Source organism: Chiroxiphia lanceolata, chromosome 5 (assembly GCF_009829145.1).
Source record: "Chiroxiphia lanceolata isolate bChiLan1 chromosome 5, bChiLan1.pri, whole genome shotgun sequence".
Lineage (NCBI taxonomy): Eukaryota > Metazoa > Chordata > Aves > Passeriformes > Pipridae > Chiroxiphia > Chiroxiphia lanceolata.
The window spans coordinates 6,355,998-6,374,259 of NC_045641.1; the positions used below are offsets into that span (position 1 = coordinate 6,355,998).

Below are 18,262 nucleotides of genomic sequence, written 5' to 3' on the forward strand. Positions count from 1 at the left end.
TTTAGTTTGAACCACAATTAGATGCTTAATTTGCTATTAGGGATTCGTAGGCATTGTTCAGCAGGAAAGTGGAAATTGGATTTGACCAGTGGATATGGTCACACTGGTGTAGGAGACATTCCTGGAGGAGCTGAGAGTTACAAATGTGATTAATAAACATACCCATGGATTTCATGTGAAAAAAAATGATATGAAAACCATCACATAACACTTGAATCAAAGACCTGGAATTCCCATCCAAACCAGAGCCCAGGACAGACCACAAACCCTCCAAAACATCATTCCCAAAGAACAAAGTCAATGTCACGAGACAGACACAACTCTAAATTACAACACTTTATTGCAGCATTGGCAAAGGTCAGATTTCTGAAGCTGGTGAAGATCGGGCGGCATTTCTGTATGAAATGTTACAACTTTACAAGTCTCTTCCTACATGCAGAAACCAAAACCAGTGGTAAAAAGGATTTCAAAAGAGCTAGAAAAAAGAATTAGTAGTAACATACAGATGAGCTCCTTAACTCCATGAACTACCTCTACCTGAAAGCAAACAAAACCCTATGCTAATAAATAACAGATTGTCAGAAACAGACCAAGAAACCTCATTTCTACTTAGAAAAAAATAAAAATTCTACTTGTTTCCAGACTTAAATCTCTTTTTTTTTTTTTTTTTTTTAATTTTTTTTGTTGGTTTCAATAGACACAGAGGCTTATCAACCCATGAAGATCAACAAGGTATTTGGATCCACTCCTTGACATCCTCCTGTTATGCTGACTGGCACGTTTTGGTTTTCAATGATACATACAATGGGCTCAACTATATCCCTGTCCTTAGGCTGGTGTCAGGCTGTTCCAAGCAGTACGAGTCAACACCCCGTGTTCATCAACTTCACTTTCTATTTTAGACCCCAACAGACATTTTACCTCCCTGGCTCTGCAGTTTTCACCCCTCCCCACCCCCTTTTCTTGCTCATCTGGCAGCAAAAGGCTCTTCCTTTAACCCAAACCGTCCTCGCTGAGGACTGTTCGATAAGTTATCCCACTCGTCAGGGTTTCCTTTTGGATTCTGCTGTTGGCTCTACGTGTTCCTACTGTAGGTTTGCAGCCCCCAAAGAACATCCTTCCAACACCAAGCGCTCCATTTGGAGAGAACGGAACTCGCGGCGAGTTCGGAGCTTTGTTTTCCCGCACACGGAGCTGCCAAAGGCCTTTCCCGTTCCAGTGTCATCCGTCTGACCTTCAGGCCGATCTCTGCCTTCACCGAGCTGGCCAAGTTCACCACCTCATCCTCGGACTTCTGCTCCCAGGAGAAGATTAACCCTCAACGCGGTTCCCATAACAAAAAGCTTTTTTGGGGGGGTGGGGGGGGAGAGGGGAGGCTGCTCTTTCTGCCCCACGGCCCCAGCCTGTCCCAGGTTTCTGAACGCTCTAGACTGACATGCTGAGATGTGTCCACTGCTCTCGTTTAATCGCTGGAGGACTCCACAACACCAGAGATACAGGACCTAATGAAATGACACCGGCTGCTGGATCAACGTCTCCTGCGGGAAGAGCGGAGAGAGGAAACAGTTCAGTGTGAGAGCACCAAACCCCTGCGAGTCAGAGGCCACCAAAAGCACCTGCCAGTCACTCTGATATCCCTTTACCCTCTAAGGTAAGGTGCATATTTCTGTTTTCTGCACAAGCATTTCGAAAGGTCACATCACCCAAAAGGAGGTGGATAATCTGTATCTTACCCTCCTGGAGGAGCTGCTAAACTATCGAAGCTGAGCTGTGAATTTGTTAAAAAACAAGTTATTTTAAACAGTTTTCACCTTTCTATGCAGCTTCTTAATACCTGGAAGTACTGTAGGAACGTTACAGAGGGATTTTTACAGGCAAATAATTGGTTGGAACCTTTTTAGAGTCGGCAGTTGTATTAAAATCTTTCATTGTCCCCCATTCATCTCTACTCACAAGACATCACGTTTAATTCTCTTAACAACTGCCACTTACTGTACCTGGGCTGGTTTTCAGTTCATTTCTAGACTACAAATTAAAATTAATAATACACAGCAAGTAAAACTTCAACATTTACAAACCTCCAGGGCAACACACACAGATCTTTTACCATGTAAACACAATGGTTCATGTTTCTTTACATCAGTGCATAAACCTCCAGTGCTTGTTGAACAGTTCCTTTCACCTAAACCTGTTTTTTACTGAAAGTCTTGCAAGAAAAATGTTGCAAAGATGTTAACTAGACATAGTAACTGCTGCATTTCTTGTACCAGATGAAGCTTTCACGCTAATCCTGTATTTGTATGTGCTGCTTTGCTTTGATATCCAATATTTGTGTGCTTTATTTAAACACACTGTGTATTTTTGTATTTGGTTTTAAGTACCTTTCAGTGTTAAAATAATGTCACATTCCAAATCTTTGTGGCACACTGGGTATCAGGAACACTGGCTGTGTGGTTTCAACAGAAAGGACCCTTAATTAATTTTGGTAGTTTTAGTAGACCTGAGGTCTCACTTGCAGAATGCTACAACTGAGAAGAAACTTCAAATATCATTGAATTGCAGGATCATGCTTTTACCTCTCCATTTCCCATTAAAAAGTAATTCTACTGCTGATGGGGAGGGAAGGAGAAGGGCTGGGAGTGGCTGCACGTGTCTAATTTTGTACAAATGCCTCTCACCCAAAGCAGCAGCTGCCAGGACACGCTGGTGGCAGGTCAGTGTTTCAGTGGTTACAGAAAGGGGCTGCTGCCAAAAAATCTTGGTAGTGGTTTTTCCCAAACCAGGTATTTCACATTTCTGTCTGAACTTGTAAACTCGGTCCAAAGCTGTTATTTGGCAAGGTCAGACTTAGCACACAGCTGTAACTGAAAACATCTTGAGCTCTATGTACAAAAGGACTCAATTTTTTGCAATTTCTCCTCCCTCCACTTCCCTTCCTGCTAATGACACAGTTATTAAATTGTATAAAAATCACACAGTCAGCTCCTCACTCCACTGCTAAGCATTAACACTGCCCACATACTCCATGTGGTAGAGAAACACACAGAACCACTCTGACCAAACCACGGCTGGAGCAGAAAATGGAACCTGTGAGAACAGACACAAATATCACAAATATCACCATAATACAGGCTGTGAAACAGCCCCAGATCCACTGCCCTGTGAACTTGGGAGAGCTCAGTCAGCAAGACATCACAGTTTAAACTGAGAAGTGCCCAGGAGAACATCAATAATTAAGTCCTTTCTGCATGTTGCTGACATCACAAGAGTCATCTTTTTCTTAACATAAGAGACCTTTGAAGTTAAGATTTCACACTTCTCCCTAATCCCCTTGTGTCCTCCAATCCCAAAGCTCTCTCTGCATTTCTGCAGTACCTTATTTCTTCATAAATTCCTTCACAAACTTCCTTCTCCCAACACCTCCTCTCCCATCACTCACTGCTTTGCTTCTCGTGACTAATCTCAGTTTTGATGCTCTTTGTCCTTTCTCCCCTAATCACATTAACCAAAACCAGGAACATGAACTACAAAATGCCAAGGTGTCCATGGAATTTCCTAACAAATCTCAGTTATAAATTTCTGTATTGTGAACATCACAAATTCAAATAACCCAAAAATGCTGGACTCACCTAAGTTAGAGAATCCTAACCTGTGCAAGTGATTTCATACTCTTATCTGTTCATCAAAAATAAAATGCTCTGACAAAGTCAAGTCAAAGCCATGGTGTGCAGAGTGGGCTGGGAGTTAGAAGGTGTTTTGGGGATTGGTATTTGGTTTCCAGAGGGCCACAAGACTGCAGGAAGTTTTGTTTGCTTGTTGTTGTTCTTAGTTATATGGAAAGAACTCTTTTAAAATCAGACTCTCTATGAATGAATATGGCTAATAAACACAATTTTGCCTTCCTTTCCCTCTAAACTACAGCTGTGACCAGGTCTCTCTCCACCTTTTCTGTCTGGCTCAGACTCACACTGATATCTGCAAATGCAGGTTTGGAGCCAAGCCCCTGCTCCCATATCCCACCCTGGACTTTCCTCCCATAAAACAGCTGAAAAGGGGAGTTGGAATTTCTCAGCTAGCTGTGTTTAAAAGGCCCATTTCAGTAAGAACTGAATTCAAAGTTTCATTACACAGTATTGGTCAGTGTATTTGTATGAGATGTGTTTGTCCAGTAGCTGAAGCAGGAAATCATGCTAAATCCCCATTTTTCCTTATTATCTGTACTCTGATTTTTCAGCATTAATGCAATATTATATGATGGGAATATTTAGCTAATAAAATCCCAGCATCCTGTTATTACTCTTATGCTTCATTTTTCTTTATTAAGTGGGTTAAAGAGAAATAAGAGTCAGAGGCAAACAGGAGACCTAAAATCACCACTTAACTTGAATATCATTTAGTTTCCAGCTTACACCTGCATCCCCAGAGGGACTCTGGACATAGGCAGGCCCCTCTTTACTATACTTTCAAAGCAACAGTGAATTTTAAAGTTATTGCTTTTAATAAGGAGAGATTTAATGAGATAAAACTCCTTGGTAAGGCCTGCTTCTCTACAGTCAAATTCCTCACTGTAATTATTTTTTTCTTTCTTGGTAATCAATGTTTTTAAATACATTTTATATAATGTGGTTATTTTAATTTCACTTTAAAATCAAGCCACTTAATGGATCTCAATCCTCTTCAAACAAAGGAAATCCACTTTTTTTGAAGTGAGAGTCTGTTCATAACTGTAAAAGTATATTTTCACGATAAACCCATCACCAAAAAAAAATTACTTTAGTAAATTTTGTGTTTCCTGAAGGTACCAGTTTAAAAGCCCAAAAATTGCTACAGAACTGGAGGCAAGAGAGAAAATTATTGCCTTCCCTGTGCTGCTGAAGGAAAGCAAGGAACCCTACTTTTAAAGGAGTCACAGTAAATTATCTTACACGATTAGCAGGTCTCAAAACCTGAGGCAATTCCACACAAACAGCAATACACTCCAATTTTTGATCCAGCCTTTTGCACACACTAAATAATAAGAAATCTGACAAAGCCTGTAAATCTCACTGCATTCACTTCAGTACAGAAAAAAGGCACTAACAGATGACAAATAAAGTGAACACCGCAAAAGATTTCTCTCTTGGTTGTTTTTTTTTTTAAATATTTAGAGCTAATTGCTTAGCGAGATCCAGTCCTTCAAGGCCAAAAACAAAGTAGAACCTTAATTTCTGAAATCAACTGTTCCAAGAGGTAGCTTTGGATTTAACTTTCTAAAAGGTGTTTGAAACACGGTGCTTAGGATGTGTTTAGCAACACAAAAGCAAAGGTAAAAACAACCAATTGATTTCTCTACTCTTAACGCTCCCTGAAATGCAAGAAAGGCCTCATCTCTACCTTGGCTTTTGGGAACCGGTCAGCTTGTACACTGGAATCAACCAGGAAATTTATTTGCTCAGATTATCCCTAATCTCAGGAAATTTAAAATAAAAAGTTGCACTCCTTAAGGAAAGCAACGAATTATTATTTCCTACAAGTTTGAGTTATTGTTGCAAGAAAATAACATCCCAGTTGTCTTCAAACACAAAGAAGCAGCAACACAACACAGCTTACTTATGTAAGTGGTAACATCTGTATTACACAAGTTGGTTCTGCCACGTAGGAATGTGAAACCTGCTCCAAACAGATACTAAAATTAACAGCCCAGTTCCTATTTGCTGCCAGCAAGATACTCCAGTGTCCTCAGAATCCACAGGGTAACTTAACTAAAACATGAGGGTGGTGTGGGCAGAGACTGCAGTGCACCAGGCAAAGGCAGAAGACAATCTTCAATATATCCTATACATCAGAAACCCTAAAATGGAGGTGACTATCTATGCCAGTGGGAAGCCACTGGTGGACCCACAGCCTCCAGTAAATAAATCTCTGCTTAAATACCTTTCAGTTGGAGTTAGAAAAAGTACCATTCCCTCACTGTGGGCTGAGATGGCTCAGCTGAGGCAGAGCACTGCAGTACCCAACAAATAAAATACACCTGCTGAAACAAACTTCCTGCTCTCTGTTCTAAGGAGCTCATGGATTAAAAGGAACAAAGAGCAAATTACATAATATAAAACTACATCAGAATTGGAAGCACATGGCACAGCTATTTGAACAGGTAAACGCTACTCAAACTGGACAATGTCTGACCTACTTCACAGTGAAGTCCTGAATTATATTTTCCCCAGAACATCTGAAAACAAAAAGTTTTTTAAGGAATTGCATTTAAAAGAAATCTACGAATATCACATCTACTGGCCTGGCTGCTGTATTCAAAGAATAACTGCTGTGTGCTCCTCATGCAGGTTCAAGGCTTTTGGGAAAGATGACAAAGAAGAGAAGACTGCACAGTTATTTATGAAACACCTGCAAGTATTGTGGCAATTCAGTGTAACTGAACAGTCTGTATTTCTAGGACAGCATTAGGCCACAGTGGTATGAAAAAACTAAATGGAAAGTACTGCTCGTTTTATTGAGTTATATCTGGTTCACTTTTTAAAAAGCATTTCTTTTAAATTGCAATCTCTTTAAAAAAAAAAGGTGGTGAGGTTTTTTTGTACAAACAGTATCTGTATGGGGTCTCAGAGGAGTGAGTGATCATCAGGACACTATAAAATGACTATAAACGTGTACCACGAAGTTGGTAATGCTGCTGTAACTCAGGATCAGCACATACATTAACCTATTTGAAGTTTACAAAGACAGAACTATTAGCAGGTAAACTGTCCCTTCCCAGTTGCTGCTCCCATCCATCCACCTCCAAAATGAACTTGCAAAGAAAGGAGAAACATGAAAGCAAGTCTGTGTTTCACCCGAAACTCCGTCTATTCAAATTTGTGCTGCAGGGTTAATTTAATGGTTTATTTGCAAGCTGACTCCCAGTGAGAAAAGCCACTCTGAGATACATTAAAGCCTCAGAACAACTATTAGGCAATCTGGAGTGATTCTTTTTGTGTTAATGCTGGGTTTGGTAGCTCTTGCACACCATAAACTGAAAGTTCTCCTCCCCCCTTCCATTTTAACTATATTTACTTTCCATTCAGGGCATCAAATACAGAGGAATAGCTGTCAAATTCCCCAAACAGAAAGAGCATAATGGGAATTTCTCGAGATACTCAAAAATACCCTCTCCCCCCTCTCAACCAAGAAAGCAGACTTGCATCTTTTCCCCTACAAAAAGAGGCTCAGATTCTACCAATCATTTCACAACTGAAAAATAATCCTCTGGCTTCCAAACCTCTGTCAGGGAGGTATTCACAGACACATCCAAACCTCTGTAAAGGAGGTATTCACAGCACTGTGTTGGAAGCACCAAACACTGCTCAGTTTTTCAACAGAATGCTTCAGAATGGAACAACCAAACCACTCGACTACACAGATCATTATCTGTTTCAATTATGAAGGTAATTACTTGCCTAGAACCAGAATTACCACATTTAAAGGAAGATTGTCCTACCTCCCACCGGTTTTAAAGATTAGATCAGCATTAGGTGCTCCCTTCGGATGCTGGTAACGAGGCCGCCGCTCCCGATTAGTGTTTGCTGGAGCCGGACGCTGTGCCAGAGACTGCAGCATTTCTGGAATTGCAGGCAGAAGGAAGTTAAGTACATTTTCTATGCATCTTTTTACAGAGGAATTTACAAGCACATTTCACTGACATTTAGTAAAAGAGACCTTACTTGCACTTTGTATAGAGTTAACACTCCTCAAGTTATTCCACGAGAGATAATTAAAAGTAGTTACTAAATTGCATCGACGGCTTTGACAAACCCAAACTACCCGGCAACATGAACCTGCATTTCCAGGTGTTCCTACAGAAGGATCTGCCGGGAATGGTTTTAATCACAGGTGCTTAAGAAAGGGCCTGTGACCTTTTCTCTCTAAACACATCAGCCAACACTTTCTCCATCGATGATCAGGGACAAAGACTCGCAGCGCCATGAGGGGCCTTCCACACTGAACCTCCCTGAAATAGTAACAAGTGGACGGTGCTGCTGCCAATTAAAGACTCAGCAAGAAACCCGTCCTAAAATTAGGCATTTCAAGTCAGGTATTTAAGTCTAAGCTTGGCATAATTGGATCCTTTCCTAGGGAAGGCAGGCACCTGAAGAAGGTGACTCAGCTGACCTACATTGCACCAGCTGTCCCATGGATGGAGTTTTTCCACTTTATCACCAGGAGGAAGAATCTGGTGTGTGCAGAGAGCAGCCACACTATCCAGTTTAGCCCTGGACAGCCAAGTTTTGGGCAGTTTAAACCAGAGAAGTATTGTAGTTAGGGGTTTAGTAAAACTTAATTTCTAAAATTGCATTTCAATTTTTAACTATAGAAAATGCCTCTTTACCAGGCTCAGTTAATGGTTATCAAGTGGCCAATACAATTACAAACACATCCCAGGAACCACCACATAACCCCTGCCCATATGTTGGTGCACCTAATGGAAAGTATTCCCGACAGTCCACCTGTGCAAGGATCTACATTACTCAGCAAACAGACAGATGGGATAAATGAAGGGGAAAAGTGGAATAAGCTGTTAAACAGATTATGTTTGAAAGTCTGCTCTGTCTGGTTCTCTAATCTCTGGTAATCTCATTGGAGACACACACCCATCATCTGCTCCACACACACACTTCCACTGCTCTCCCTGAACTGCACAAGGCAAAACAAGAGGCTCTGAGGAGGTTCCCTCAGTAAGTTATCCACCCCATCTTCAATTAACTGGGGAACTGCGACTGATTTAAAACCCAGTATTGGTGTGAACAGCCAACAGCCCTTGTATTCACGCTCTGGTGTTGTGTTCAACACCTGGCAAAGGCAAAGAAAGCCACTGAACACACTGACAGTCCCTGTTTGTAAATATCAGGAAACAGCTCCTTCCAAACGCTCCCGTGTGCCAGGAGAGATCTCCGGGGGCAATGAGGAGCCTCAGGAAGGAAATCTGAGCAGATGAGGGTACCCTGCCAGCCAGGTGCTGGAAGCAGGGAATGAGCAAGTACAGGCATGTCTGTATTGGGGGAAAGGAAGTATCAGGGTTTGTGAGGAGTCAGTAGCTGGGAAGGTCAGTCCTGGAGAAGGGAACAGAAGGCAGAGATGGCAGGGAAGCACAGTGTGTTATCCAGGTTGAAGGCACATCACCTTTTTAGTTTTACTGAAGTAAAAAATAACCTACACAGAAAAGTACCAGTCTGAACTAGAGAGCCACCCAGTTCCCACTATTTCTTTAAATTAAAATAATGTTTGTAATACAATAAACTTTGCTGAAGCATCACATCATTATCTGATACTACTTTGAAGTGCACTGGTGAATCTCCATCTCTTAGCTGCCCTGTGCAGATGAAAAAACACAAGTGTTTGTACAAACATTGGGACAACCCCCAGGCATTCTGCCAGAAATGGAGATTTCTTCCTCCTCCGGTAACTTCAAAGCTTGAAACAGAAATTTAAACCCAACTCTTTTCTTTCAATGGGTAAGTACCTACTTGTTACAGACAAGCTGACTCTTCAAAAGTAACAATCAACTGCTCAAAATCTAAATAAAAAGTAATTCAAAAAGGAATGTAATTTGGCCTGTTTAATTTAACCTGATTAAAAGATCCTCTTCAGTTTGGTTTTACTCTATATTACCCAGGTTAATAAGATGAACCAACAGCTGTTTTAAAAAGGGATGTCAATTGTGGGAAACCCCTTTTTCTTCTATGTTGATTTTCCTCCTATGCTTTATACACCTAGAAAATTCATAAGAAAATTATAAAAAAAATTTGTCTATTGCTGGTTATCAATTGGTACCAGTTGTCTGATTTTGTCCAACAAAAATTAATCAATGTGTTCCTTTTTTGGATAAGAAGCACAACTACTCACAATAAAACCTCTGATTAAACAGATTCATTTTAAAGATATCAACAAAGTCATACAACAGGGCATAAAACCCAAATGCCTTGACCAATAAAACTATCAGAAGTATCTAATGACAAAAAAACCCACAAAGTCCAAGAAAAGCACTAAAATGTATAATTCTGGAGTCTACTCTTTCTCTTCCATTTTCATAAGTGGGCTTTATAGGAGCAGCTTGTCTCAGAAAAGCAGTTTTAAGCTAATTACCATGTTTAACACTAAGAATATATTGTGTTACCATTTCAGAGCTCTGTAGACACTCTGGAACATACTCCCTTTTACAATTACAAGTTTAGTTCTGGTACTATCAAAGTTCTGCAAGTAGTGCTGGATTCCATAGTGTTTGTACAATCAGATCTGCTTTAATTTAGTTATTTCCCATTTCTTGATGAACAACGACCTTTCACTAAATACCTTAAATGAGATTTCCTCCTAATTAACTACTTATACTGTGATTGCCACCAGACTGCAACATTCTTCACAAAAAAAAAAAAAAACAGAGCAAGAATTCTGGAGATGTTCAATGGAAGTGTGAACATAAGAGCTGAATATCACCAGTTCTACTGGTCTTGCTTTGGTTACTATCTGAGCAGATCAAAGGAAGTTGAATCTGAAATAACAACAACTCAAAACAAACCACCCAGCACATCAAATGCACTGGTTTAGGGACTGCATGATCTGCTGTATTAACTGTTTGCTTCAGTCTGTCCAAGTTCCAAAATGCCTGACTTGCATATCTTCAAAAAACAAATTAGATCATGTCATTTGTATGAAACTTTCATTTTGTTAATATATTCTGATGCTCCAGATTTGAGGACTATTAGAACTTTTACAATATGAAGCTGAGGTGACAGTTTGTATTTCTCAAGTGAAGGTCACCTCACTATTTGCAAATTAAAGAGTCTAAATACTATTACTATCTAAAATACCTATTAATAGCTTAAAATAGAGTTTAAGTTGCAAAGAATTCATTCATCTTGTATTCAACTCAACTGTCTTGCAGCAAACATCAGATTAATTTTGTGTTATCTTATTTTTAAAGAAACAATCTCAGTTCTTGCCCTTTCCCAAAAATAAATGGAAATTCTGAAATTTGAGGCCCACTTGAAGACTCCCTTTCATGGAAGAGCTATAAAAACTTCTTCAGCTACAAAGACCAGGGAGTAAACAAGGAGTGACTGAAACCAAAATACAGGTTTCCCCAAGTACTGCAGATCAGTATTCAGAACTTCAGCTGCTAATCATCATACATGACATTTTCTGCAGATCCATGACAGTTACCCTGCAAAGGAAAATCAAATCCTTGCTGATTTTCTTACCCTGGTAGTCCTCTTGTTCCTGCCGTTCATTGATATCCAAAGTGAGCTTTTTCATCCTCATCCTCTCCTCCTGTTCCGCCTGCTGCTGGTTCCAGTGGTTTGCCGCGAGTTGGGAAGACATCGGTACATTTAGGATCTTAAACTGCAAATGAAAACAAGCTTTTAAATACACATCAGGGAAAAACACACCACAAAACCATCCAAAATACAGAGAGATTGCAGTTACTGTAGTTACTGTGATACTTTCTACAGCAGCTTCTCCTGCAAAGTGTGTTGTTTGCTGGTTTGGTTTGAAGCTCTGCTTCACATAAAGCAGCAGGAGAAAATGGAAGACATTCAGACCTCCCAAAGACACAGAAAACATACAAAAAAGGCTGAGGCCAAAAGCTATTGGACAGAGTATCCACGGGAGCAAAGCTGACTGCCTTTCCCCAGCACAGCCACATGTTTTAATTCTTATCTTCACACCAGCCAATGTGCCCAAGAGAGAATTACACCGGTCTTGAGATGAAAGCACCTTAAGCTGGCTCACAGAGATGCATCTCCCTCCCCAGGTCTCTTCCCTCCCAGGAGATGAAGTCCCCCAAGCAGAATTCCTGCTACTATCCCTTGTGATGAAATATTCCAAGCATTTCAGGTATCTGCTGATATTCCTTGGCCAGTACTTTTCTTTTTATGGATAATTCTGGCTCCTCAGTGCTTCTTATTAGTCTGGAGACAGCTGTGGTGTCAAATTTAATCTTTTCTTCCTCATCCACACTATACATTCAACACCTTATCTGATTTGCCCTAAGGTACATCAGGTAACCCTGACACTCCTACAGAAGGACCCTCTCTCTGGAAATTCAGATGAGATTTTCAGAGAGGTATAAGGAAGGTGTTTTCTTTTCCCCCAAACTCAGAAAATCCAAGTTATTTCCACAGATTTTATTTCTTTTTTACAATTGTTCCCAAACAGAGAAGTGATTATTAATCTTATCTGCAACTGAAACAACAACTCTCAGAAAACCCTTAATGCTAAAGTTTGAGAACATATTTATAATAATTTTACTCCCTCCTTCAACTGCATGTCCATTAGAAATAAATATTTCTGTGCTTTAAGAAGGGAAATGCATTTAAAGATAATCATTCTCAATATTTCATGAACTGCTCTGAATCCTGCTGCTTGTTCTCATCATGGGAGATCTATTTCCACAGAAATAGAAGCAAATTCCTGAGTGTTCTTTTCCATTACACTGTCAAAAGCTGCAGACGGAAAGATACATCAGCAAAACCTCTGTTGAGAAGGTTTAGAGTAAACCCAAAATCCTCAGTGCCTGTGGTTAGTACTTAATGCAATAATTACTAAGCAATCTCAAGGTATCTCAGATAGCAGTGCCCAACTACCAGAAAGCAAGTGATGAGTGTGAGAAGACTCCAAGTACTCAGATGCAGCATTTGAAAATAAACTGTGTTTGAAACAGTAAAGACTAACTCTTCCAAAGACCTGAGAAAAACCTGGGTACAGTGACTCCCTAAATCCTACCAACTAGATGATGTATTTAGAAGAGAAAAACCAGGTTCAATATTTTTTGTGAGTAATAGCATATTATGTTGAATATAAGTACAAGCTTGTTATTAAGGTGTGCGGGGAGGAATAAAAAAGAAAGCTGAAATTCCAAGAGCAAAGGAAGCTTTAGTTACTTATTGCTGAGCAGGCTGTTCCCAAATATCAGCAAATGAGCTTTACGTGAACTACACAAATAACTAATCCATTAGCAGCATTTCATGATAGAAATCATTCCTTGGCTTCACCATTAAGCTCCTCATCCATTTTAATATGTCCTTTATATTTTTGCTGTTCCATGGATTTATCAGCTTAATAGGATTGGTGTTTTCAGACAAGATGCTTAAAGCAGAAAAAAATAAAACTGAACTGTAAATGAGAGAAACAGATACAGAAAAACAACAGCCTGGTAATTATCAAAACATCAGTGACTCACTATCTCAAGGCAATCAGCTGCCACCTGAAATCAAGTCACTGATGACAATTACTACAGGATGTGATGATTACTGAGCAACTGAAATGCTTCCCATTTGCACACAGTGAAGAGGGGCATCAAAAACCTCTTATAGAACCTGTGAGGTGGGGGCAGGACAGAGGATTCCACTGAAGATGGCAAACTGAAGGAAGATCAAAAATGATTATTCAGAAGACTAGATTATTACAGATTTTAAAAAAACATGAGGAGATAAAGATATAAATGAGATAAAGAATTTCACGTTCAAGGACACACTTGACCATTCCATGAATATGATCATTCTTTCATGGAGCCTTGCTAAAGATCTGTCAAACAAAAGAAAATCTTTTGTCTTCGGTATTAACCAAAGTTCTTGACACTTGGTGACTTTCTTTTTACAGTCTAAACCTCACTTCAGTTTACACTTACCTGGCATAAAACTTTTTGGATGGTTTCACAAAGAATCAAATGGTATTAGAGAGAACTCAGCTCTAATCCTTTATGACAACAGTATTTCCCCTTGCTCTCTCATGGCTTATGAATAATTCACAGTGCTATCATCTAATTTCAAATAACCATGTTAGGTTTCAGGTTCTATTGCTAGTAGTTTTGTAAGTTTTGAGGATAAAATATGGTGTCCTTGTCACCATCAGCCTGCAATGACCATTAATTCAGGTTGTTTGCAGCTGGTAAATACCACTCAGTTTTTTTTGTGTTGCTTCAAGAAACCAGCTGTTGATGCTGCACTAAGATCTGGCTGGACACTGATATGTGAACCAAGTATTTGGCAACTGGACCTCAACTACCAAATATTAACCTCTGGAAGGAAGCACAGCATAAACAATTTCCATCAGAAGGTGCTTTCTAACAGTGAAGATTTCTCGTTTCAGCAGTACCACTAAGAAAGAATACAGAGACCAAAGCCACTGCTAACAGAGGAGAAATTAGGCTGCTGTGTAGGGAGGTGATGTTTGTCACTCCAGTGACTCTGCAGATGAAGTTATTCACAGCCCCCCAGGTTGCTGCAAACTTCTTTTGATTGTTTTTAAAAAGCTGGAAGTTTACAGCTACACCTTACCAGTGACCTGTGCATCCATCACTTCAAAACTCTGCACTCATTCTGCTCACGCAGATTTCAAATAAAGTACCGTAAGACAGAATAATTATTTTCTTTTCAACTCCACCTCTTCTTTCCTGCTTATTTTTCTATTAAAACTGACTACTAAGACACATTTTTTTCTGAATACAGAAGCATGGACAAAGAAGCCTTTCATTAACTCAGGAGCTGAAGGAGTCTATAAAGCAACTGTTTTCTACATTTCTAGAAACGTTGAGACGACTTTTGGCAGGAAGAACCTACTCCCCAAACCAAATATTGGGGGAGGAGCAGGGAAAAATCCTGAACAAGTTCTGTTTTCTTTTTAAGCCACATACCAGCAATATTTTCCCCTCACACGGAATCTGAAGATCCCAAAATTCTTTGTAACTACAGATACTCCTAGTAAATTATCCTGAAAATATTTAAAACACCCATTTTTCACAAAAGGAGTTCTCTTAAATCCCTTCTCAGACCAATGACAACAGTTAAAAATTCCCCACTGAAAACTTCTGTAGAACTTTGCAGACAACATTCAAGTTCCAGGAAAACAGAACAACCACTTTCTACGTGGATTTAAGTGTCTTTCATATGAGGGGAGAGAAAGACAGGTTCAGGTTTATACACCTCAACTGTCAAACTACTGTCATAGTTCAGGGAACAAAAGTAAAAGCCAAGTAATGACATTGATCTAAACACTTAAAAGGCCCAGATGCTTCGAATGAAACAATGCCTTGCTTTTGCTTTCCATATAAACTCACAGTCATTCACTTCCATCACTGAATTATACAACCAAAATGAAAAGGTTTCTTTAAAAGACCTAAACCATGGCAAGAAATGCATGTGCAATATGTGAGGTACTGATTTGTATATGATGCATTTGCTGAGCTAGGAAAATTCAAACATATACTGGAGAAAAGGGCCAACACAAACACACAGACTGGCTGCATGAAGAGTTTGCTTTATCAACACCATTTCCAATTAAGTTCCTCCAAGAGACTCGCTCAGTGCATTCTGAAATAGTCCCCTAAAAATGTCTTCAGAGACAATAACTTTTTTTTTTTTGCAAATTGAACAAATTCAGCCAAGTGGCAGTTACTTAGGAAATGGAATTTAGAAAATGTTATATATCTTGATTTGAACCTGAACGTGTTTTCAGAAAAACCTGTAAAATCTTGAAGATTCTGGAATATTCCTTTTTTTTTTTTTCCTACTCCTTTCAGTGTTCACTGGCAGTCCACCAACCACAGCCCTTCATCTTCCACAACTATATCTAAAATACAGGTAAGACATAACAATCTCCTACTGGTGTAATCACCAAGTGTAATTAGTAATGGTATAATCTGACCATGGAATTTTTCTACATCATTTCTACCAACAACCAAGAATTCCAACAAACTACATATGGTATTTTCTAGTTATCAAAATTAAGCTGTGTGTATCCTATTCTGAGAAAAGGATGAAGAAATAAAATATCCTGTGACTTCAAAAGTTAAAGAGTGTGACTTTGAAGAAAGTGAAAGGATTATATTTATTTATTTAAAGTATCTATACCTTATGTAAACTCCTACCTGCTGTTTGTTGCCTTTCCGTGTTAACATGACAAATGGCATCGTGTCTCCAGACTCTGACTCTCCTTCCCCCCCTCCAAGTGGGGGACCCTTCTTGAGCTGACTTTTGAGATGGAGAGGAATAGCAACATCCAGCTGATGGACTTTAACAGACTCCCCACTCCGTTGCTGTCAAAGGAAATTGTAAATTCTGTAAATGCTGAGATGCTGACACTGTCAGTGGGGATGGAACATTCAGGTTGTCATGACTGAGAAAAGGTTTAACCTTCCAGGAGAACCAAGTAACATATAAATAAATTTATTAGGCTTTATTACATTTCCCTTTGGTTTTCCTTGCTCGTGAAAAAAAAAAAGTTACAGGCACAGAATACTTAAAATTATAAAGGAATTTTGGATAACAGTCACTTATGGAAAGAAATCTAGAGACCTGATGAGATACACTTAAGAATGGACATTCTACATTCAAGATTTTTTTGGTACATCTTATTAATATATTCATTATACATAGCTTGGTATACTCAGTACTTAAATATTTACCAGATGTGTCTAAAAAAAAAAAAAAGGATTAAAAGGCTAGGTAAATTTAAATGCATTTGCATTTTAAACATATTAAATGTATTAAAACCTAGGATAAAGTCAGAAGTTGCACAGTATCTGCTGCAGTTATTATTGATTCAGTAAAATATATGTCAGCATGTTGTATATTCACTGGGCAAACAATACAATTAACAGCTATTTTACTAAAAGCCACTTATCCAAACATGCCAACTGCAGAGAAGAGGAAATAACAGCAAAAAAACCCATCCATGTTCTTTAGTATGGTAAGCTAAGCACTAATCACTTATTTACTTTAAAGAAAAATCAACTTCAGTTAATTATACATTAAATTAAGAAAGTAACTATTATACCTGAAGGTTTTCCAGCATCATTTTATCCAATGCCTGAATGAAGTCCTCATCCTCTGCACAAGGGACATGCTTCAGTCCTCCTCCTTTAATCATTACTTCCTATTGCAATGGGAAAAAACCTTCCATTACATTAGTTTCAGAAATATGAATATTCAGTCTAGAAATAAGTGGGAAAATATTGCTTCTATATCATACATAAAAAGTTTAAACCCCCAAATTGTTCAAGAAAGAAGTTTTTAGCCTTGATTATTTTCTTGAAAGACGTGTTTCCTGATTTATTGGCCACTCAATATTCTGACACACTCGTGTGTAAGTGTGCAGATGAGTGTGGACACACTCAAGATGTGGCAACAATACAAAGAAAAGTCTCTATCCTTAACACACCTATTTAACTCATTTTTCCATTAAGTCCATACAGTTAGATGGTATTTTCAAGACAAACTACCCTTCAAGTATTTGGAGAGGACAACATGACAAAAGAAATGTTTGAAGTCAGTATCCCAACACGTCGTTCTCTAATGTTCATTATTTTCTTACTATGTAACTGCAATCCAGGCTCAACCAGATGCACATGTTATAATCTGCCAATCCCAAATTCATATTTTAGGAATTTTGCACTTCCTGGCTTGTCTCCTGTTCTGTTTTGAGATCTAGTGGAGTGTAACTAGTTCACCTTGTTGCATCCTATCAGTTTGCTACCACTGCTGGCATTGCAAAACCATCACTTACACAACATTTTCCAGTCTAGCTACCTGTGAGAGTGCACAGTCCTGTGAAAACATGTTGTAGTAAAGTTGACAGCATAAATATTTTCAGAAAGAAATAACCAAAGTTTGCAAACATGAAAATAAGCTCTAATATGTATCTGAAAGAATAACAGGGAGTGTTCTGCCTGTGTTTTCCCAGATATGTTATGAGCAGCACTGGCAAAAACCACTCAGTACAGAAAACCCAAGATGCAAAGGTCAGTTCCCTTCTCTCCAGCTGCAATACATACGGTATTCTCCTCATCCGTTTCATTTTCCTTATTGGAGTCTGTAAGATAATCTGTATTTTCTTCCTCTTCTTCCTCACCTTCTTCTTCCTCATTGTCAGAGCCCTCCTGAAATATTCAATTAATAACTGCTGACCATTTGGAAAAAAAAAGGACCACCTGCTCCTGGGTTCCTCTCACACATTTTCCACACCTGTCCTCCCCTCCCTCCATCTGAACCTGTTCAGTTCACTTCTAGTAAATCTGTTTATGTTTTTTATTTAATGTTCAGACTGAACTCACAGGGCTTTATCTGATAGTTTCAAAAATGTCCAGCAGAAATCTAGGAGCAGAGGCCAATACACCCAACAGATGGTTGTGCTGCCACTCAGAGGGAACTCCACAAGCTGGAGGAATGGGTTGGGAAGAACTCATCAAGTTCAAAGAAGGGAAACACAAAGATCCCCAGAGGTCCCCTCCCCACCCCAC

The 18,262-nt window shown here is 39.2% G+C and overlaps 1 protein-coding gene across 3 annotated transcripts in view; it reads right to left on the reverse strand.

Moving 5' to 3' along the window:
- Positions 1 to 321: 321 nt before the first annotated feature.
- Positions 322 to 18,262, reverse strand: part of UPF2 (UPF2 regulator of nonsense mediated mRNA decay) — a 55,588-nt gene continuing 37,647 nt past the window's right edge. For 2 of the 3 annotated variants that reach the window (XM_032687959.1, XM_032687960.1), the window contains exons 17-22: positions 17,798 to 17,902; positions 16,801 to 16,899; positions 15,893 to 16,060; positions 11,226 to 11,367; positions 7,472 to 7,592; positions 322 to 1,538 (exon numbers count right to left, since the gene is read on the reverse strand). In XM_032687959.1, coding sequence (XP_032543850.1) covers positions 1,529 to 1,538; positions 7,472 to 7,592; positions 11,226 to 11,367; positions 15,893 to 16,060; positions 16,801 to 16,899; positions 17,798 to 17,902 — 645 coding nt within the window. In that variant the 3' untranslated portion in view covers positions 322 to 1,528. Of the gene's footprint in view, positions 1,539 to 7,467; positions 7,593 to 11,225; positions 11,368 to 15,892; positions 16,061 to 16,800; positions 16,900 to 17,797; positions 17,903 to 18,262 lie in introns of those variants that run through there. The other variant, XM_032687961.1, reaches the window with a different exon arrangement.